We start from the raw sequence: 22,665 nt of genomic DNA, 5'->3' as shown, positions 1-22,665 counted from the left end.
CAGAGGAAAGCGCCAGACCACTCCGTCAGAGCCCGTACAGAGTTTCGACGCGAGAACGCGAGGCCGTGAAGAAACAGGTCGACGAAATGCTACGCGACGACATCATCCAGCCGTCGAAGAGTCCGTGGGCATCCCCGGTGGTGCTAGTGAAGAAGAAGGATGGGACTCTACGTTTTTGCGTCGATTATCGTCGCCTGAGCAAAGTCACGAAGAAGGACGTGTATCCCCTTCCCCGGATAGACGACACCCTGGATCGATTACACAACGCAAAGTACTTTTCGTCGATGGACCTCAAGACCGGTTACTGGCAAATAGAAGTCGACGAGAGAGACCGAAAAAAGACTGCTTTTATAACACCAGACGGCCTGTTCGAGTTCAAGGTCATGCCCTTTGGTCTTTGCTCGGCACCTGCGACTTTTCAACGGGTTATGGATACAGTACTGGCCGGCTTGAAGTGGCAGACGTGTCACGTGTACTTGGACGACATCGTTGTGTTTTCCTCAAACTTCGACGAACACCTTCGGCGCCTTGAAGTTGTACTTCAAGCAATCAAGACCTCCGGACTCACCTTGAAGCCTGAAAAGTGCCGCTTCGCGTACGAGGAGCTGTTGTTCTTGGGTCACGTAATCAGTAAGGATGGTGTTCGCCCGGACCCGCGGAAAACAGCTGCCATCGCTGACTTCCCGACGCCCACCGACAAGAAGGCCGTACGCCGTTTTCTCGGCTTGTGCGCCTATTACAGACGTTTCGTCAAGGAATTTTCACGGATCGCCGAGCCACTGACGCAACTCACGAAGGCCGACGTCGAATTCAGGTGGGAAGCGTCGCAAGTTCAAGCATTTCAAGAACTGAAACGACGCCTGCAGACGCCTCCCATACTTGCGCATTTCGACGAATACGCCGATACGGAAATCCACACCGACGCAAGCAGCGTAGGACTCGGCGCCGTCCTTGTGCAAAAGACCGACGGATTCGAAAGGGTCATCAGTTATGCTAGCCGGTCGCTATCAAAGGCAGAAATCAACTACTCCACAACAGAAAAGGAGTGCCTGGCCATCATCTGGGCTACATCGAAGTTTCGCCCCTACCTCTACGGGCGGCCCTTCAAAGTTGTGAGCGACCACCACGCCTTGTGTTGGCTAGCTAACTTGAAGGACCCTTCAGGTCGCCTCGCACGGTGGAGCCTACGACTTCAAGAATTTGACATAACCGTCGTTTACAAGTCCGGAAGAAAACACTCCGACGCTGACTGCCTGTCCCACGCCCCCCTCGACCCACCGCCGCAGGACGATACGGAGGATGACTGCTTCTTGGGAACCATAAGTGCCGAAGACTTCGCCGAACGACAGCGAGCGGACCCAGAACTCAGGGGCCTTGTGGAATACCTCGAGGGCAGGACCACCGTTGTTCCCAATGTATTTACGCGAGGACTGACGTCGTTTTTCTTGCGCAACGGTGTTCTCCTTAAGAAGAACTTCTCGCCGCTTCGAGCCGATTCCCTTCTCGTAGTGCCCTCGACATTGCGACCAGAGGTCCTCCAGGCTCTGCATGACGACCCGATGTCTGGACACCTGGGTGTTTCTCGCACGCTCGCAAGAATACAGGAAAAGTACTACTGGCCGCGCCTTGTCGCCGACGTAACTCGCTACGTCAAGACCTGCCGGGACTGTCAGCGACGCAAGACACCGCCGACTAGGCCAGCCGGACTTCTGCAGCCTATCGAGCCACCTCGACGGCCGTTCCAGCAAATTGGGATGGACTTACTGGGGCCGTTTCCGACGTCCAATACCGGAAACAAATGGATCGTTGTAGCTACCGACTACCTCACCCACTACGCCGAGACAAGGGCCCTACCTAGAGGCAGTGCCGCCGAGGTAGCGAAGTTCTTCGTTGAGAACATCCTCCTGCGTCATGGCGCCCCAGAGGTCCTCATCACCGACAGAGGTACGGCATTTACTGCTGACCTAACTCAGGCAATACTGAGATACAGCCAAACAAGCCACCGCCGGACCACAGCGTACCACCCACAGACCAATGGCCTCACCGAGCGGCTAAACAAGACCATCGCCGACATGCTGGCCATGTATGTCGACGTCGAACACAAGACGTGGGATGCCATCCTTCCGTATGTGACCTTCGCATACAACACGGCCATGCAAGAAACGACGCAAATGACGCCGTACAAGCAGGTCTACGGAAGGAGCCCGGCAACGACGCTCGACGCAATGCTACCAACCGCCACCGACGAAGACGACCTCGACGTAGCCGCCTATTTGCAACGCGCCGAAGAAGCTCGACAGCTCGCCCGCCTGCGCATCAAGAACCAGCAGAGGGTCGACAGCCGTCACTATAATCTTCGACGACGCCAAATGGAGTACCAACCCGGTGACCGTGTGTGGGTCTGGACGCCGATACGCCGACGTGGGCTCAGTGAAAAACTTCTTCGGCAATACTTCGGGCCATACAAGGTGCTTCGACGTCACGGCGCTCTTGACTACGAGGTCGTCCCGGACGGCATTACGAACTCCCAGCGACGCCGCGCACGACCTGAAGTCGTCCATGTCGTGCGCCTTAAGCCGTTTTTTGCGCGTTAGCGACCCTGGAGACTCTACTTTTTCCTTTTTCCTTTGTTATTGTAATTTATTTGTGTATGCACTTGTTTTTTCCTTTCCATGTTCTGTTGCAAGCATCGGGATGATGCTTTTTCAGAGGGGGGCAATGCCACGTCCGCTTCTGCTTTTATTTTGATGTGTTCGAGTCTGACCAGCAAGGACGGTTATCAACGCTCGACGCTGGCCCCGAAGCAGTGTTCGAGAAGCTTCACGATTCTGGTAGATCGTTTTGTTAAGATTGCGCGCCGCACGCGAATGTTCCAGCGTTGTCGAGAGATAACGCCGCCACCAGTGATATTGCTGGAAAGTTTCATAGCACCTGTATAAAAGCCGACGCGCTTGACCGCTTGTCAGTTGATCGACGGACGACGCCCTGTTCGCCGCTATCATTGTACAGCGTGTATTGCTGTAGTTCTAGTTCTGATTTTCCGGCCACAAGTTCGGCCAAATAAACAGTTTCATCCTGCAAACGCCGACTGCTGTCGACGTCACGACCACGTGACAATATACTCTAGATGTATGCTAAAAAATTCCAAACCAGGTATGGACTTAAAAGGCAAGCAACACACACACACATGCACAATGCACTATCATTAAAGGGGTACTGACACAAAATTTCGCGGCCGAGATAGCCTGCTGGATCGATTCCCGTGTACGTGCATGTACAATCTGCAAAATATCGACAGTGAATAAAGCTTGGAAGGTATTTTATATGAATTTTGAAGTTCGCGAGCGCGATCCAGCATGATAGGCCGCACCTGGTGCATTGACACCCTCGGAGGTGACCCGAGGTGACCCCCCTACTTCCCCTACGTAACCGTTGCAGCCGGTACAAGTTATGATGACGTCGTAGCCGCCATTTCTGTTTTGACGCGCTTCCCGACGAATTGCTCCTCGCCAGCGGGTCAAACCTGAAGTGATTCGCCACGTCGAAAATTTCTTTCATCCCCGCCGCAAGAAAATCGTCGCCATCAGACGACGATGAGCCCGACGTGCGTCACTGTTCTGTGCGTCACTGTTCTGTGTGTTCACGTGACCGAGCGTTTCACTCGCTAGGTGGTGATAGTTGCACCCGGCGGCTTGTCGTTTTTGAAGCTCTGTCAAACCGAAACTGAGGCTGTGTCGGTAATGAGGAGCCTGTAATTAATTATCTGTCGCGCGCTGCAGCAAACGATGTGCTGTGTTATGACTAACAGGCACCCAGCAACACATTGCAGCAAAAAAATGCGGGGCGAAAATTTTTGTGTCAGGACTCCTTTAAGTATTTTGCTCAGGCATTCCAACTTACTTCAGTGATGAGGAATCTAAATTCTGAAATGTATTTACTAGCAGAGGAATCGACAAGTACAAGTCAAAGGAAGTGCATTATTCTATATATCCAGGCTTATCGCGTGTGCGCGCTACAGAGAAAGAGCGCTTAGCCACACCAGAAAAATGTTTTTACGTACCTTGACCAGGCAATACTCTGGCCTTCTCTGCTGTTTGTTTTGCCTCCATCTTTTCCAACTGCAGACTTGGAAGCCTGGATCAAACAAGTTGTGATTATTAGACCCAAGTCTAATGCACTGTGTGGGTATGCAGTTGAACCCCTTTATAAGAGGCACTGATATAACAGACAATTGGATATAAGAGACACCAGTGTGTTTACATCGAAAATGGGCTTGATAAGAAAATGCATACGTGGTAACCTGCTTATAAGAGACACCTCATATAAGGTAAAAGAACTGCGCCTTGGTTGCATGTCTCTTATAAAGGGGTTCAACTGTACTTGATGTCCTTACGATGTAGTGCTATGAAAATAGGAACACAGAACAATAAGCAAAGGCAGTAAAAAAAGTCATTATAAGAAAGATGAAATTATAATGCTGTTTCTTTGTTTGTGTTTTACGTCCCAAAACTGACATTAGGATGAAATGTGAGAACTGTGCACAGGTAGGTTTGCTTAGCTGTCAATATTAACCAATCCCGCCAATTACAAACTTATTAACCTATTTTCCTGTGTAAAAGACGCACCCCCTACCCTTTACGACTTTCTCGGTAAAAAATAATATACAAGACACCCCTATCTTTAACTCAGTCAACATGATAATACGCCATTATGCACACCGAGTACATTCATAGCGAAATGTTGTAGTCACGCGTGGCACTGCAGCAGTATAAAATTAAATAAGCAGCAGTATAAAATTTGTAACTAAACCTTTTAAGTAATGCTACCCTAAGGCGTAGAAAACAAATATTTATTCCACTTCACTCGAAGCCATTGAAGGCCACAATGTCCGGCACACTGTCCAAAGTTCTGCCGCTTCAGTTGACAGCATCACTGAGTTGCCATTGTTGGCCTCACAGTAATTCCCACATGGCTTTGTAAGCACCTTGAAGTGCACAGAAATTGATGATAATGAAGTAGTGCTTCCATTTTTGTAATTGACAGAGTGGGGCGTAACAATGAAATGTTGCGTGTGTGTAACGATAGTGGCCTTTATTGAGGCTGTAATCTTCACAGATGACGCACTGCTTGAACAGTAACTAGCCGACATCCAAGGCCACGGTCACTCCACTGTTATGAGAAGATTAAATTTCTTTTTACGAATGTTGCCACGCACTGTTTATTGTACTTGAGAATAAAATATGGGCATACCGGATGCGGAAAAGCACACAACTCTTTGCATATATGACACGCACCTCCAAAAATTATGAAAAAAAAAAAAAAAAAAGGTGTTTCTTATACACAGGAAAATACGGCATGTCTTACGGTAGACTCTCGATAATTCAGACTTTCAGTTAATTCAAACAAATCTCAAATTTTTGGTTGGCCTGCTTTGTTTTCAATACATTTCAAACTGCCCCACTAGACAAATTCGTTTAACTTAAGTTGCTTACTTGTCCATGCCTAGAAATATCTGCTGCCTTTGTTGTTTCTAGCTGAACATTCGCGTTTTATGTCACTAACAGTCGCAAATAAAGCTGAGTGCCTGCCTACAAAAGTGCCCAACTAGCCAAACCACGTGCACCAGTAATTGCATGCTGACCGAGGAAAGAAAAACGCTTCTTAAAGCCACTTTCACCGCAGTACACTGATGTCATGCAGGAAAGCATCCTAGGAAAGAAAAGGGGCTACTACCTGTCACGGACGCAAGACATTTCGTCCTTTAATTACACATGCGTGCACGCGTTGTATAATAATGAGTACCAGTATGATTGCTGACATCTAGAAACTTTACTGGCAATCATGCAGAGCTGTCTATGATATTGCTGCAGCACTGAGAAACAATAAACATCACAACACTAACTGGTATTTTGACCTGGGTCATATTTATCAGAACTTTTGATAATTCAAACAAAATCCTGAGGTTCCCCTCAAGTTTGAATAATTGAGAGTGTACTGTAGTCCATTCTCTCGGGCATTTAAAAAGCCTTGTGCAGGAACGCAGATGATCAAAAAAAAGTAATAATAGCACGTAAAGTAGAACTACAAGACTCTGCCCGCCAAGAAAGAACGACAAGGGAAGCTACGTTCACATCTTTTCAGTGCACCAAAAAAATCTGTCTAGAGGAATCAGTGCCCTTGAAGAACAATTTCGATGGAAATTACACATAACAGGCGCTCATGATAATTCTAATCATCAAGTGCAAGGATATTACAAGAACACATTATGCAATTCAGGGATAGAACAGCAGTTTCTTGCCCGCTTCCCCATTCTGCGATTTGAATGCTGTAGTGGAATGGCTGTCTCACACAGCTGTGGCGTAATGAGAATGTACTGAGCACAGTTCCCTGGTGCATTGACTGGAAGCCACGATATATACAGAGGGACAGTGATGAAGTCACAGAGTGATCAGTGCATTATATTTCGGTACTACCTCCGCGTGCTTCTCCGACATCTGGCTTTCTGAAGTGTTACTGTCCGTCTCGGGAGACTGCGGTCGGCCAATGGTCACACGTGCTGGCCGGAGAACTTTTCCAGTCTGCAGGAATACACGGCCATCCAGGAACTGTGAAAGTCGCAATTCGCCAGTGTCACACATTTAACCCTTTGAGACGCTATGTACACAATTGTGTACACCACTTGTTTTTGCTATTTGTATCGACTAGGGGCTAAAAAAGAGGAAGATACATTGAGCTTTGGATGAATTAACCTCCTGCATAATAAATTTCTCTACATTTAACTTCATTTTGCAATGTACTGTTGCATATGATCATTCTGCTGAAGGCACTACCATATTCGATGAGTCGTTCGACGTGCCACTTCCGGCGACCCACGTCAAAAGTATAATTTTTCTTTGCTCAACATGGACGTAACCGAAAACGAATTTGCATAATATTTATAGCCTGAGATTTCATTCTATTTATGCAAAAACACAGCATGAATGACTTCAGAATAAATAGATATTTAATTACAAAGTGATTAGGAATGATTACTATAGCGCATATAAGTTAACATATTCCGACATTATTTTTGTTGCAATATAATATCGAGTGCCTTGAAATAAAATTGTATCGATTTGATGCATTTACAGACAGTTTTTCATAGGTGGTGTCTGAAAGGGTTAACAGCGCTTTGTCTGTGTTGCAACATGCTTGGTTTTTGCACTAGTGCGACTAGGGTCCCGTCACTTTTTCTTTAAACAAAAAATAAAAACAAAAAAAAAACACAAAAGAGATAGAAAGGAATGTTGTAAGTTCAGTTCAAGAGATCACACACTGAGACCCCCCGTGTGGCTCATGAATAGTGATGTGAAAACAGAAAGAGAATTGAGGTTCCTAACTGTGCAATCGAAGCTCTTGACTCTTAGGTCAGGGAATATAGAAGACGAATGCTCTACCACTGCACCACCGACACACAGATGCGACTAAACGTACGTGTTGAGGCTTTTATGCAACAGCAGACTGCCTCTCTCACGTCTGTGGCAACAATGTAACAGAGAGGACTGACAAGGCATATGTGGTCTCCCTCCCAAATAAGATCTTGAGCCTCAAGTTAGGTGTATTATATTTTCTATTGGTTTCAAATTCGATACAAGATTTACAGACAGATTCACAGATGACATCTCAGTTAGGGAGTAGATATAGATTAATAAAACTTGGGTTCTCTGTTGAAGATAAGGGTAGATGCTTCAGAATAACCAGTGCCATTAGCCATGGCCCTTGCACGTTGAAAATGTCTATGCCAGTGGTTCTCAATGGGGTTTTGCGGAACCCAGGGGGTCTGCAGAGACCCATTTAAATAAAAGCCACACACTTTACGCTGCATGCTGTGTTGTGACCCCCCCCCCCCCCCCCCCCTTTCTTTCTCTCACTGCAAGGGGTCCCTCAACTATTCTTCGGTCCACAAGGGTTCCCAAAAATTCATGACTGAGAAACACTGGTCTAAGCATTGTGGGGGAACACCTTCTGAATTAAAAATGTTTGCTTATAAAACACATATGCTGCCAAAAATGGAGGGAACATCAGTAGTTTCGGATCCTTTCCAGCAAAACAAAAAAGAGATGGTTTAAAGGTGCACTGTACATTTTATTTTTGGAAAGTTTTGGTTGACAGACTTGCCTACCAATATATGCCATACTGGTGCTCAAAAGTTGCTGGAAAATTGTGCGACAAGAAGCTGACGGTCAATGTACAAGACCATTTCCACTACTTGCATCTAGGCGTCATCACATGTATAACCTAGTTCCATTCACTGCTTAGACATGCATTCGGGAATTTTTTTTCCCTCATTAATTCTTCAGCGGAATAATTCGTCTTCAGATGTATTTCATGCATACAACTTTGAACAAGCCTTGCCCAGAACATATGAGCTTTGACGGAGTGTGGGTTTTTATTCTTTGAGCTTGCTTGAGCTACTTTCCTTATCTCTCTTTCCTTCTTTTATATAAAGTTGCAGATGCACGTGCCAAATTTGTATTCTGTTGATTGGGTTGTACTATCACGGTGGTTTGTAGCTTAATGATTAACTTTGCTTTTCGCTTGTGCTATCGTGGCAATATGTCGCTTAACGACTTATGTGTGCCTTCAGTATATTGACACTTTTCTCTCTTGTTTCATTTTGATCACCTGTTGTGAGTTTTTCCGTTTGATATGCGTCAAAGGACATTGTAACTTCTCCCTAATCTTGGTATTTATGACAACGTGGGGGAAATACTACAGTATTTCTACCTATAACACATAAAGACAAAAGGAAGTGTCTAGTGCATTTACTTAGTCACTCTGGTGAATTACGTGAACAGCAGACTGCACAAGGCAGTAAGAGCACAGCTAGCGGTAAACCACCTCTTTCCTTTAAATGTTTTAGTAAACAACCAGTTAACTACTATACTATTGGTAAATTCCCATGTGGTTAGTCCACGACACAATGGTGAGGAGCATACCTTGATACCACAACGGGTGCAGTGTCGTGCGCGGCTGAGGAAGCGTGAGTCGGTGCTGCCCTGGTGGCAGGTGCAGGGGCACTGTGGCGTGCCGGGGGTGTCCCTGGGTGGCGACAGTGTCAACTCCTCGCAACTGCTGCCGGCGCCGCCTGGGCTGCCTGCCGCCCCCTCCTCCTCGTCTTCCTCCTCTTCCTCTTCGGGCAAAGTCACCTCCTCAAAATCTTCCATCAGGCTGCGAGGAGGCCACAGACATGAGCGTTCGAACGCGACACCATCTAAATGCATCACTGTAGCAGTCTTGTTCAGTGCCAACGCTAAATAACCAGCTTAGACTGATTATCCTTTCAACTTTCATTAATCAAGTGGTAAAAGGTCCATTATTAAATGAAAAAAAAGAACAAAAGAAAAATTAAGGCTAAGCTTACTGACTCTTTCACTTTTGTGTCTTTTCTGACTTGCCAAGCCTGTTCTGGCAGTCATTTTTTTTTATTGACAAAGCACAATTTACCTGTACAGAGCATTTAGTAGCATGCCCACAACATTGATGTTGACAGAGATCTGTACTTGTTACTGGCCACTTCTGTCATAAGTGCTTAAATGACCAGGAAGCAAAAATGAAAGTGATATCGCACACAGGCAGAAGCAGAACCTCTCTATAGACCAGGGTTTTCATAGCTTGAAGGGGGCAGCCATCTTTGGCGGGGTGCAGCAGGTCGGATGGAATGGATGACCGCAGTAGCATCCAGCCTGTCCTTATAGCATGCTGGCCACCAGTGTTTGCTTGCCATCACTTGCGGCATAACCAAACCTGCAGTTCAGTACCCTGGCTGCGCCACCAGATGCTAACAGCTGTCAAAATTACGTGTGCTTGTTCTAAACGTTTGCGTGAGAGTAAAAATAATCTGGAGAATGCAGTGGTGAGGGATCATTTTTCATTTTTTTCGACGTAATGGCAACATGTGTCAATAATCTTGGGTAATGAGATGACAAAATCTTCTCAGAATTCTTTTCAAGTGCGACTCACAGTGACCTGTAGCTCAATTTACAGAGCATCAGACGCCGTTATCCGGAGTTTGTAGGTTCGGTCTCTTCCAGTGGCAAGTTGCCTTTTTGTCCACTTTAATTTCTTTACATTTATGTCATAATTACCACATTACAGTGAAAGACTACAAATAATGCCCCTATACTTTCCTTGGCTTCACTGTCTGTTGGTTTCATTAGGTTCTGCACAAGAATGTAGCAGGTGAACTTATGCACTCATTTTTAATGAGCACAGCCCTCTCTAAGCTCTTGCCAATGCACGAAGGTTTTACAAATTAACTTATTGTTAAAAAAAGTCACAGTTTCGCCGCAACGGTGAAGCAATGAATGCGATAGCAACAAATTGGAATGTAACGCGAAGAACGGAAAGCAGCTCGAAATTGCCAGTGCATCGCTCGAGCCCAAAGGACGCACGGAAAGAACGCACACAGGACGAGTGCAAACTATCATGCATCACAGCTCGATACTTGAAGCGCACTGCTGAAACATAAAGCAGGACGCACGAAACGAACAAACAGGTACACACATGATGAGCGTGAACTAAATGTCGCAGTTGTTACTTATTTATGTTTGAACAGCGCGCTCCTTTCGCAAACGCGGCCACTGCAGCGAGCAATGTGACCTGCGTTGCGCTCCTCGCGCCATCTCGCTGGCAATGAAGAAACGCTTATAAGCGCCTGCCGTCTTTGAGTCCGGCCAGCGGTAAAGGGTGTGTATATAACACTCGCCGTTAGCTCCCTAGAGGATCGGCGTTTCGTGGCGTAGTGGCTAGCGCCACGGGCTGCGGAGCCAGAGGTCCCTGGTTCGATTCCGTGCTTCGGAAGCATTTATCTGAATTATTTTTATTTCAGACTTTTATATATATATATATATATACATACTTATACATATACGGTGAATGACGGTGGTGGCGGCGACGGGGACGGACAAAAACCAGCCGAGACTGTCCATATACTAAATGCTATCGCAATAAAACAACAGGACCGGTGTATTATGCTGATTTCACAGTCCCGTTGAATACCACGGCTCACCTGTCGGGGACACCCTGACTTGGTAGTAGCTGCTGCAGTTCGTCCATGAGGTGGCTCTGCCCACGAAGTAGTGGTTGAAGTACAGAAAAGACGGTTTCGGCTGTCAACTCAGACTGGCGTTGCAGCTGGTGCAAGGAGCGCAGCAGTCGCTGCAGTTGCTGGGGTTGCTGGCCCAAGTGAACCTACCAGGAAAGAGTGCAAAGGCACTACAATACATCTGCTAGTGGCAGGTTCGGAATGAACACTGTCTTCAAGTGCTTGCTCAGAAAGTCCACCATGCCGAATATGCGAACCATGTATGAAAAAATGAGATAAACTGTGCATCTGTCTCACTAGTCTTGTGTACTCTTATATCCCCTTCAGGTGTGAATCATGATGGACTGTCTGTAAATGTGTCAAACTTGCACAACTTTATTCCAAGGCAATTGAAATGCTACCCCAAGAAAGAGAAGGCGGTATAATATGTTTAGTTGTGCATCTTTCAGTAATTAATCCTAATGTACCTATTCTGAAGTGAGCCATGTTCTATTTTTGTATAAAAATAATCAACTCTCGAGCTTGAAATATAAGGGTAATTTGTTGTCTCTTATATCAATTCCAAACAAAACAAAAATGATAATTTTGGCATGCCTTCCGGAAAGCAGCAAGTCAAATGACTCGTAGAGCATGGTAGTGTCTTTGGCAGCAATACGCGGAACAATGAAGTTAAACAAGTGTTAGCTGTCCACTCAGGAAGCATGTACACATGTGCACATAGTGTTTCGAGCAGGTTGAAGTAACACGTGTCTGACAGGCCACTACAGTTGATGGGTACAAATGCACACCCCACCGCTGAAGGGGATATAATGCGTGCTCAGTACGTAGCTATAAAAGAGGAGCCTATGATGCACTGTGGTGGCATCATGTTATAGACATTTTGTTCTTGTTGCTGCATGAACACTTTTGCCACGAGTGGTTGCCATTCTTGCGGCTGTTTCTTAACTTATTTTCAATGTATGGTTACAAGATTGCTGACATACAAAAGGAAGCTCCTTCACCTAAAGACTGGTTGAGGCCTGAATAAAGGGAAAGGCAATATCATCCCAATCCTGCTCTATAAATTATGGTGGCCAATGAAGTCAAACCACGTGAATTCAGAAAATTTGATATTTTGAACTTGTCCTTTGGCACCAGCAGGCATACATATTAATTAATGGCACCAAGCTCTCGTTAATTCTATGGATGTGTGAATAGTAAATTTTAGGTTCGAAGTGAATAGTGATTTGGTCAAATAATTTCAAATAGAATGGTTCGAATACTATATATCATATATTATAAAGAAAAATGACCATATTTGTCATGACCCAACTAACCCGCACAATATTAAAAAAAAAATTGGAACAAGGCATGTGCAAATTTCATTCTTTTTGGTTCGAAGTGAAGTGGAAGCAACTTTGAATAGTAGCAGGATTTGAATTTAAATTGGATGCAAATGATAACCGGTAAAATATGTTACATTTTAAAACTTACTATACATACTTAGAGCATGTAAGCCCGTATCACAATCTTTTAAACTTAAAAAATGATTAATCATTATGTGAGGGTAATATGTTCATTTAACCTTGAAGTGGGGCTTCGCGACAGTGTGAATTTTTCCTGGATAGGTGTTTTCACAGCATAGCACTCCCAAGCTGCAGTGAAACCATCTTTACAGGGGGGTTACATGTGGTTTAATATATACCTATTCGTTCATTTCGAATACTTCGGAATTACAAATAATTTAAATTCGTGTCAAAGTGAATACGAATACTGTAACATTCGTTCAAATATTCGAAGTGCATGTATATTCGCACATGCCTAGTTAATTCAAACTGCATGTAGAATCTTGAACATGAACGAAAATCATTTCCTAAGATATGTGCCTCAGACGTAATGGCCTCTAATTTGGTTAGTTTTGTATTTGGGTGCAGCAACCCGACATGTCTTTCTCAGTAAACAAAACGGCTGTTAAGTGGAATGTATGCAATCCAGCCTTGCTGTGCTGTTTGATATTTTCCAGGTAAACTCAGGTTATGGAGCAACTGCTGTGGGGATGTGCTGGCTTCGGGTTTATTCCTAATTGTGACCGATCCGTACCCAAGATGTTAGCTTTTTCAAAGCTTGCTAAACCTAATTACTTAGTGGCGCACGTTACTGATACTTGAAAGGCAGGCTTCAATAAAATCTTTGTATAGTACCTCTAGTTTTCGAAGAAAGAGGTGTATCTTTCTGAAGTTGAGGTACTGCAATAGCTTGCCGCACTGCAAGGCTTGCTCTGGCAGTAGAAAGCCGACAAAATCATCCACCAAGTCCTGATGGTCATGGAGAAGTTCTTCGATGTTCTTGTACAGCTGTTAAAAGAAAGGTTTCAAGAGAAAAAAGCATAGTTACATAAAAACTTGGAACTTGCATAGCTACTCTAATCAAATAAAGATTTTATTCTCTCTCTCAAGCACTATTCACTTCAGACAATTATGTTAATCATTAACACCAACACGTACATTAACGGTTAACGTATACTTGACTGAAAAAAAAAAAAGAATAAATAAACGAGTTGCCAACTGCCTTGCGAAAGGAACTGCCTTACTGTAAAATCCCGAGCAAGCGCTCCACCTGCGGTGAAAGATAATTTGACAAGATTTGGTGGGGGGGCCCTTTCTCGGTCATGGATCAAAATTCAAGATGGTGGCGGAAGAGCTGTGCGTGCTTTCAATGAAATGCTTTATTGAATACGTACGCATTCACTGTTCAGAAACAGTGACTGAAACAGTGAAAATGGCGGGAGGGGAGGGGGGCGCTTGCTCGGTCATTGGTTCATATTTTAAATCTCCCAAAAAAAGGGAGGGGGGGCACTTGCTCGGGTAGGAACGCTTGCTCGGGATTTTACAGTATGCTGGTGCCACTATTGCATATTCTTGCTGTGTTGTTTTATTTACAATTATCATCACAGTAAATGAATGGCAGCATCAGTTTCTATTAGCACGGGCAATAGTGACTTTTCATTGCGAGGAGAGATGTAAAGTAAAACATCTGAATGAAGTACACTATCACTCTGTAATCACAGAAAACTTGAGGGGGGGGGGCTTTGCGGTCACATAATTTTGGTTACAAATTATAACTGTACAAGTTTCAGGTTGCTTGCTTAAGACGTGCCCACTGAGGCTTACGACATTGTGGTCTGACATACTGTACTTCCATCTAACAAGGCAATGCCATACACCTACTGCAACAGGGCATAGGGAAAAATGAATCTCTTTAGCTTGAATTTGGCTGTGAAACATCGTAAGACTAGAACTCTAAAACAGCTACAAAGGTTATGGCACATGGGTACGCAAGACTGCAAGCACCTCAACCATCAAAAAGCTTCTAGTGTATCAGCAGGCGTTAGCCCCGAATTCATGAAAAAATCAAAGTACAAAGGCTCGGGTATTTGTTTGTGATGCACTGATTTCATGCAACAGTGCAAAACTAGGTGCCAGAGAAATGCAAGGAACAGCAAGAGCTGCTTTTATGTGCTGTGGCTTGTTGATAACACAGGTTGTGCAAATTTAAAACAGATGCAAAGCAAGTACTAGCCAAGGGAGGCATTATGGCTAAGAGTGCCTGTATTCTACAAAAACACAACATTTTCATCAGATAGCAAAACAAACGGCTTGCTGATGCCCGCAATGTCTGCCTACGTTATCAGCACAGACTAAGATAACAAGCGTGCAGAAGGATTCATGTCGTCGTGCTTGTCTTCCGTCCGTTTTCCCGTGTCTACTTTTGCACTGTTACACAAATACACTGCTGCAGAGCAGAATGAAGTGGAAAGAAAATGTGGACAGCTTGTACTAGCTGGACTAACAGCGGAGCTTGTGGTCAACTTAAATTATTAGCACGGTCTTAATTAGCATGTTACCAATTAGCACATTCTTAATTAGAGGGTTCTAATTAGCAAAGTTAATATTTAGTATGATCTTAATTACCACAATCTTAATGAGCAATGTCTTCTCTGTTCCTGTCTGTTTCTTTCTCTCTGTTTCTTTCTTTTCCGTTCTGTACTTCTTTTGTTTTCTTCAGAAGGCACACACATTCACGAAACGTCTACATTGCACATTCATCGTGTCAACCTCAATGGATGTGCTGGCCACATGCCTTATTATCCACCAAATTACCAGGCGGTACAGAAAAATGTACTATCCGCATTTCTCAAATGTACGTCGCCAAGAGCAAACTGTCTTTATTTATAGTCAATCCTGATGAAGAAGAGGATGAAGAGAGCACGCGCCGGCCGAGTTATTGCGGCGCATGCGCTAGGCACAGCTTGGTTTTCTTGTCACGCGAAATGGCGGCACGTGTAAATAGACTAGTCCATCTTACCTCAACAGGATTGACCTCGTCACAGTGGGCAGTCTTCATCAGGTCAATGAACTTCTGGTGACGAGCTTCGTCATCCTTGAGAGCCTCTTGTACTCGATTCAGGTATTGCTGTGTGAACTGGTTTTCCCGCTCGTCCTTCTGAGGGATGCAAAAGAGAAACAACACAACTGAAGGAAAACAGGAGTGGATGTGATACCAGTAAGGCTCAATGTACATCTACTCAGAATATCCTTTAAATGTGCAGGTTTATCATTAGCCCATCCTGCAGAAATTTTGTTTATTATTAACATTTCAGAAACCCGAACAACAAGGAAACATGTTCTGCTTTTTAATCTGGATTTTAAAAGCAGACAGCAATCAGAATGCTACAGAACACTTCAATATTTAAATTAACAAAAATTTAGGTATTTTATGCTTTTTTAAAGCTTTACACGTATGACAAGTGAGCTTTGCAAGCATAAAAATGCTTTCAGCAAGCTGAACTGAACCAAAATGAGTTAAACATTAGTGTGCTACAGTATGTAGATGTAATATAACTGTCACCAATGTATGATTGTCTTATATAATTTTTAGAATAAGATTATAGTATAAATTCTTGCCTTTCTTGCAGTAGTGCAAGATAGAATGCATTAGTATCTACTGTGAAATGCTAGTTTCAGTAAAGGGGAGGAGGTCCTTGAAGTATGCTGAGCCCCAATAAGATGAGAACAGTGAGTGCTGAGAACTGTGTGTTTTTGCTTGGTCTTTGCTATGATGGACCTCACGTCCCCCAGTTCTTGGACAGTGTTGAAATGACACAAGATCATCCCGTCTTGACACAACACAGACCAGAGGATCACTGTCCTTCAGCAACTTTAGTTCACCTTTCGCACAGTGAGACCACCAAATTTTTTGTCTTATGATCTGCAAATGACGGGACGCATTATTTCATTATGACTGTTACAAGAGGTGCTAATAACCATTGTACTTCGAGCCAATTTCCTGCATATCTGTCAACTTCAGGAACATTCTGGAGAACTTTGGCATGCACGCTTCTATGCGTACATGATGAGCACTCGACACAGGCTGCCAAGTTCAGATCAGTCGGTGAGAGGAATGCAGAAAGGTCTTCAGAATTGGAGCTTGAAGCAACTTCTTGCTTGTCTCTATTGAAGTTTCTCATTTTAGTAAATGCCTATAGTACTACGAATGAATTGGGGCTTTCTTTTTTTTGCCTGTTGTCACATAACACCTATCTCCAGCACGGTCAAACATACCTAAAGAAATGTTGGAGGGCCCCTTTAAAAAAGAAAAGCCACAGTATCCAAAAAAATCATGCTTTCCTGTGCCCCCATTCTTGCTAACCACCCACCAAAGGATCAGAGTCTACAAGGCCAGGAACAAGCAGTGGCAAGGTGGCCTCTGCATCCTTCTGCTGCCGCGAACGCTTGCGACTCAGGGCCTGCTTGCGGCGGAGGATCGTACTGCTGGCTGCCATCAATGCAGCCAGGTCGCCTTCGTTGTCCTCGGCTTCCTCCGAGGTAGCTGCTGGCAATGTCTCTTTGCGTGGAACTCGCCCCGAGATGTCAGTGGGCTGAGAGACTGTGTCAGCTGACGACGTCCTTTCGGGCAAGGCACTGCTGTTTTGCACCTGCCAGCCAGTAGAAACAACAAGGATCTGACTGCGTTGAAACCACGCAATTCAAACGTTCTGGATGGCCCCCACATTTTCCTGAAAGTGACCTATAAAGTCACGAGTCTTCAACATAACTGAGTTCCAAGTTTTTAAGGGGGCCCTACAACATCGTTCCAGTGTGTGGCACAAAACATAAACGTGCAGCCGACTAATATCGTCAATATGCAGACTGCTGTTGTGACAAGTAACGAAACAAAATAACAAAGAAACATTACTATTTCGGTGTCTGTGCTATGTACCGGCCAAGTTTTAATCGGAAATACTTGCAGACGGTTCCATTTACCATCAACCACACAGGTCAATGCTGTTATAAAGCTGTGCCGGTGAAATCCACTCTACTTCTGTATGCACCGCTAAAAAAGTTGGTAATGTTTGCCGGTGTTCTGTTGTACTGTTGAAACAGTGATGTGAATGAACTATCTTTAACCAAACCAGCACGGAACCAGGCCAGCAAGCCTGGACAACAACGGGTGCTTACCGGAGTGGTGGAAGCTGATGATGCAGGCTCTTTGTCATAGCTCAGTCGCTTTTTGACTGGCGTCTTGAGGAGGATCTTTCGTCCATACTGGCTGTACTTCTTCAGGATGGGCGAGATCTGCTTGAGGGGTGACACCACCGTGTGTCGTGGTGTCGTTGGAGAGACGACGGTGAGCGTCGCCGGTCCTGTGGCAGTCGCTGGAGACACCACGACGGTGCCTCCGATGGCCAGGAGGCTGCTTGAAGAACAGACCACAGCAGCTGCAGTGGGAGGTGTGCTGCTGGCTGGCCGGATAGGGGGCGGCGGTGCGGACGTCCCCGAGAGTGGAGCCATCACCCGCCGTGTGGGACGTAGAGAAAGTTGCACTTGCTGCAATGAGACAGGCGAGATCGTTGCCATCATCACTACAGCAGTCAAGAGTCAAGCGGGAACATGCTGAACAAACCACATTCTGAGATTTTGTGCAAGAAAAGTTTAACTTGCTCATTCAAAATTTCACTCTTTTGTTTCAGACGTTATTTGTACATATATAGTAGATTCGTAAGCACTGCCATCTCGGGCTTTTAGATTAACAATTCCTCAGTCTCGTGTGCAGTGACGCCACATTAATGTTGTCATGGAGCATTGAACACATCCATGCAACCGTGCTCATGCATATAGATAAAATGTACTACAGTGCACGTGGCTGTTACACCTAGAAAAATGTGCCATTAACCGCCCAAGATGGTGACAGTGCTGTACAACACATGATGTTTCCACAAAATACTGCTAGGATCAAAGAGTTCCATTTTAGAACTAAGGAACGTGGAAAGAAGAGAACTAACCATCCACATAGGCAGAATCTCCAATGGCCGCTTGCTTGGAGGCACGATGCTTCGTAGCTCTATTGGATGTGGCTCCCACACTAATGGTGGGGCGACCTTGTGTATGTGCCAGTACTACATTTGGGTTGGGAAGAAACGAGAAAAAAAAAAGATATTCTCATTGCAACAGGTAAAATAGATATTCTCATTGCAACATAAAGAACAGAATAAAACGAAAAGAAACAAAGAGATGGCACAACGGAGACCAATGTAAAGCAAGAAAAAATCAACATGGCAGTGAAAAGAAATATTTCGAAAAAGAAAATTTGCTGGTTGTTGCTAGAAAAAAAAAAAAAAAGGTAGTAGTCAAATATTATGAGTAATGTGGCCCTAAGTCTTACCAAGCTTTGCACAAATGACATTTGCACAGAAAACTCAACATATAACGAATGCTATTCCAAGTGCTGTCCTTAAAGGGGCCCTGCAACACTTTTCGAGCATGCTCAGAAAGCGCTGCCGATCGGTAGTCGAGGCTCCCGAGAACACGCGAGCCAAATATTATAGCGATGCGCACGGCCTGGAATTTACAATAAATTCTCAAAGTCAGCTGAAAATCGCTCCCTCTTCTCTCGACAAATGATGTATTAGTCCGCAATATATGACGCGATTGTCGGCAGTTCCACCATTGGCTGATGTTATAATCACGATAACACCCTCATTATTACCTTCGTTGTTGATTTTGAGTTCAATAAGTAGATAATATGTATGTTTATATTCTGTTATCGCATTAAAAACACCGAACAAACATTAATATTAGCACTTCCGGTCTCACCGACAGCTCGTCTGCTCGTAGTTGCGTGGTTCCGTTTTCTTCGTCATGTGCAGTGCCGAAAACGTGAATATTTCTGTGCTTTTGACCATCGCCGGTTGCCGTTGAGAGTGGCAGCCGTTCGAGTGTTGCCTCGTCAGCTGGGAACTGCATCGTCGGCACGTTCTCACGACCGACCGAGGCAGCCGTGCAGCATGTCTCTGATAACAATGCTGGCGTCCGGTAATGGCGGCGCTTCGGGGTCGTCTGCCAGTGCCGTCTTACGAGGCGGTGTATCGGAGTATGGGCCGAAACCGATCTCAGCTGTCATTCATTCCAAACGAGTGCGCAGGTTTGCTTCCATGGTTGGCAAAGCGATGAAAACACTACGGCGTTCGAGGTGCACACCCAACATTACCAAACCGACGCGCAGTTTTCAAGCACGCGCGATACGGCTCCGCTCGACGAGAACGATGCAAGCCGACCGGAAGTGGCGGCACAGACCACGTGGTTGCGCCCAGACGTCAGAGAGAAAAAAATGAAGAAAAAATTTCCGCCGGCGCTCTTGGGCGGAGCCTCGCTCGTCTGCACTCCCTCCCTCGACTCGCTGCCTAGCTCTCCGTGCGCTCGTGGCGTTGAGTTGAGGGAGAAAGCTGCGGAACGTGATCTCTATAATTTGGTAACACCACTTAGACTTGACGGATTCGAAAAATTTTTGCGGCATATGACTCGTGAAGAGGCATACGTCAATAATGAGACTATTCCAAATATAACTAAGAAAGGTGTTGCAGGGCCCCTTTAATTTCACAGAACAGGGTATGCACATTTGTTTTCGAGCAAATGGAGAACTTAAAGTTTCAATCTGAGTTTTTATTACTGAAGTGAAACTAAACAGTAATTGTATATTGAGAATACAAGGAGGGCACTAAAGGAACACTAGATTGAAAGGCAGGGCTTCCCTGATAATGAAATTGTCATTTACAGCATGAACTCTTGTGACAAAATAACGACAAAAGATTGTAGTGGTGCCATCTATTTTAGACAATGGTAACTCTGCGTTGGGTCAGTACTGGCCGATTTAAAAAGCGTCGCAGAAAGGGGGGAGGGGGGGTCACCTGGGGATTACATCAACTCACCCAATCGGGTGCAGGTAATTCAAATGAAGGAGTAGCGGCGGCAATTTGGGTATCGTTTTCTACAGAGAGAAGTTGTGTACTGGCACAGAAATAACACTGACGAAGTTCCAGACAAATAGTACTCTATCACTCTAACAAGGGTTAATGTTTTCCTTTAGCGTACTAATACCTTCAAGGCTACGAAAAAAAGCAAGAAAGCAGAAAGCATCAGCGCACCTTGATGGGGTTCTCATCGCCTAGCTTTTTGTAAATGATGTTCTTCACGTGCACCTTGATCTGGACTTCGGTTTTAACGGGGAGGAGGAATGTTCGGATGAGACGCAGGTAAGCGACTGAAAAGGAGCTGAATCGAGGAGGCACAAACTGCTCCAGTCCCAAGGCTAGCAGACTGCGGGGAAAAGAAAACAGACACTAGGATCACATCTCGCAATGGAAACAAGACCTGCAGTCGCTCTCAATTTGCATGCAAAAACTTTTGAGGTATGCCATACATGGAACTATGTGTGCTGTAAAACCTTGTGGCTTGTCCATTTCGACACAGAATTTAAGATGGCTTTCGTTAACTACTACTAACTACAAGTGGTAAACCTTTCAAAAGTGTGCAGGTAGCTTTGACTTTTTTTTTTTGTACAAAGCGTGCTAAGGTTTTTGCTCTGTAAGCACTTTACACACTAAAGACCTCTGGCTCTACTGGTGGTTACCCTGATGTGTTTGTACCATTCCAGCCTCTCTGTAATTCTTTTGCCCTCGGTGTGCAGTAGAGTAATAAGCACGTTCCTTTGGAAAAGCAATTTAAACATAAACATTCAATCTGAAATACTGTATCATTATTCAGCACTATTTGATTGGCACGTTGAATTTCACCATCTGAAATCCCCATAAATACCTCTCGTCTTCAAGCACCACGTGTGAGGAGCTGTGCATTCGCACGTGCCGTGTCATCATAATCTCTCAAAACAACTAACCACTGCTGGGTGAATGGCAAAGGCAGTCGAAGCAGGGAATATCAAGTTACTGTCTGTAACATACCCTCGGAAATCCCACGCTAAAGTACAGCACTGTACAATGCTTATATATATATATAGAATGTTCACTGCCACTTTCAATATTATGTATCACTGTGCTGCACTATGCCCTTTCAAGTGTGCCTGTCCTAGCAGTACAGCAACCACTTCTGTAATTGCAAATAATACTCATACTGACAAAACAGCCCTGTTTTCACAGATATATTGCCAAGTTATGAATTTGATAGGAATTGCATGCCATGAAGGAAAAATGAACAAGGTGGTGCGTGTCTCAAAACATAGATGGCTAAAGCAGCAAGGGTGTTATTTGCTCTCCATAATGACAAATTTGCTTTAGTAAGCTTCAATGCAACACAGTTGTGTAATGCGATCAAGCTTACTAATAGCAGAAAGAACTAATTATTGCGCAGTGAAGTGTGCTATGAGGGGTCTATAGCTCTCATATCGAATTATTGATGCTAATGAAACTGTTTCGTGGTCCTCGATTCGATATGTCCAGGTTCAACAGTACTATTCAATCACTGTGCTCTAATGAAATAAGAGCAGCTACAGGGGCTAGTTGGTGTTGCATCTTGGAAATTCGCGCTTTTTATCGTACGAGGACGGACTGAGTACACACAAACGCAGAGCGCAGTTGCTCTCAGAGTTTGTGTGTACCCAGTCCATCCTCGTACGATAAAAAGCGCGAATTTCCAAGGTGCTCTAATGAGGTGCAGGCTACTGTGCATAAGATCGTATGAGAGAACATTACGCAACTGGTCCTCCGATGGGAAAAAGATGACCTTCTTGAAAGGGTCGTGCAGTTGACTGTACATTCGACTTATGGGCAGCAGGTCCGGATAGATGAACACGGGGCTGTCAAGCAGTATGTCTCGTGCGTGGCTCGGTACTATGCACAGAGAGAGGAAGAGGAAAAAACTTATAGTTTCTTCAAGCTGTTCACAAATCTTGTATTTTATATTAAGGATTACGAGAACACTAACAAATTTACAGCATTTTGCAAAAACTATTCCTGGTGACATTAGCAGAGTAAAAGCGAATGCAGACATGCAAAACATTCAAGACAGAGCTGATGTGCAAAGAGATTCACAGTACATACTACTACTTTACTGAAATGTATCTTTCAGTGCAAATCCAGGTTAGCAGATACAACACCAGCAATTCTGTATTGGCCGTTGTTGTGAACTAGCTTCGGTAATGGCCAAAAATGATCCAGATCAGACGTATTGCAAAATGTAATGGGTAATTGCGACAAAGATGAGCACTCTGAAACACAGGCCCATTTCAAAACACACAACGCAAACCTTGAG

General features: G+C 44.7%; 1 protein-coding gene across 2 annotated transcripts in view; it reads right to left on the bottom strand.

Moving 5' to 3' along the window:
- Positions 1-22,665, bottom strand: part of LOC119387545 (GON-4-like protein) — a 41,981-nt gene that overhangs the window by 6,602 nt on the left and 12,714 nt on the right. The window contains exons 12-22 of one of the 2 annotated variants that reach the window (XM_037654969.2): positions 22,112-22,244; positions 20,547-20,718; positions 18,408-18,521; positions 17,584-17,952; positions 16,782-17,060; positions 15,431-15,568; positions 13,267-13,419; positions 11,051-11,232; positions 8,979-9,210; positions 6,474-6,605; positions 4,061-4,134 (exon numbers count right to left, since the gene is read on the bottom strand). In XM_037654969.2, coding sequence (XP_037510897.1) covers positions 4,061-4,134; positions 6,474-6,605; positions 8,979-9,210; positions 11,051-11,232; positions 13,267-13,419; positions 15,431-15,568; positions 16,782-17,060; positions 17,584-17,952; positions 18,408-18,521; positions 20,547-20,718; positions 22,112-22,244 — 1,978 coding nt within the window. The remainder of the gene's footprint in view (positions 1-4,060; positions 4,135-6,473; positions 6,606-8,978; positions 9,211-11,050; positions 11,233-13,266; positions 13,420-15,430; positions 15,569-16,781; positions 17,061-17,583; positions 17,953-18,407; positions 18,522-20,546; positions 20,719-22,111; positions 22,245-22,665) is intronic. The other variant, XM_049413539.1, reaches the window with a different exon arrangement.

The sequence above is a fragment of the Rhipicephalus sanguineus genome, chromosome 3, assembly GCF_013339695.2.
Source record: "Rhipicephalus sanguineus isolate Rsan-2018 chromosome 3, BIME_Rsan_1.4, whole genome shotgun sequence".
Taxonomy (NCBI): domain Eukaryota; kingdom Metazoa; phylum Arthropoda; class Arachnida; order Ixodida; family Ixodidae; genus Rhipicephalus; species Rhipicephalus sanguineus.
Note: the sequence above shows the minus strand (reverse complement) of the source record. Positions and strands in the feature narration are given on the sequence as shown.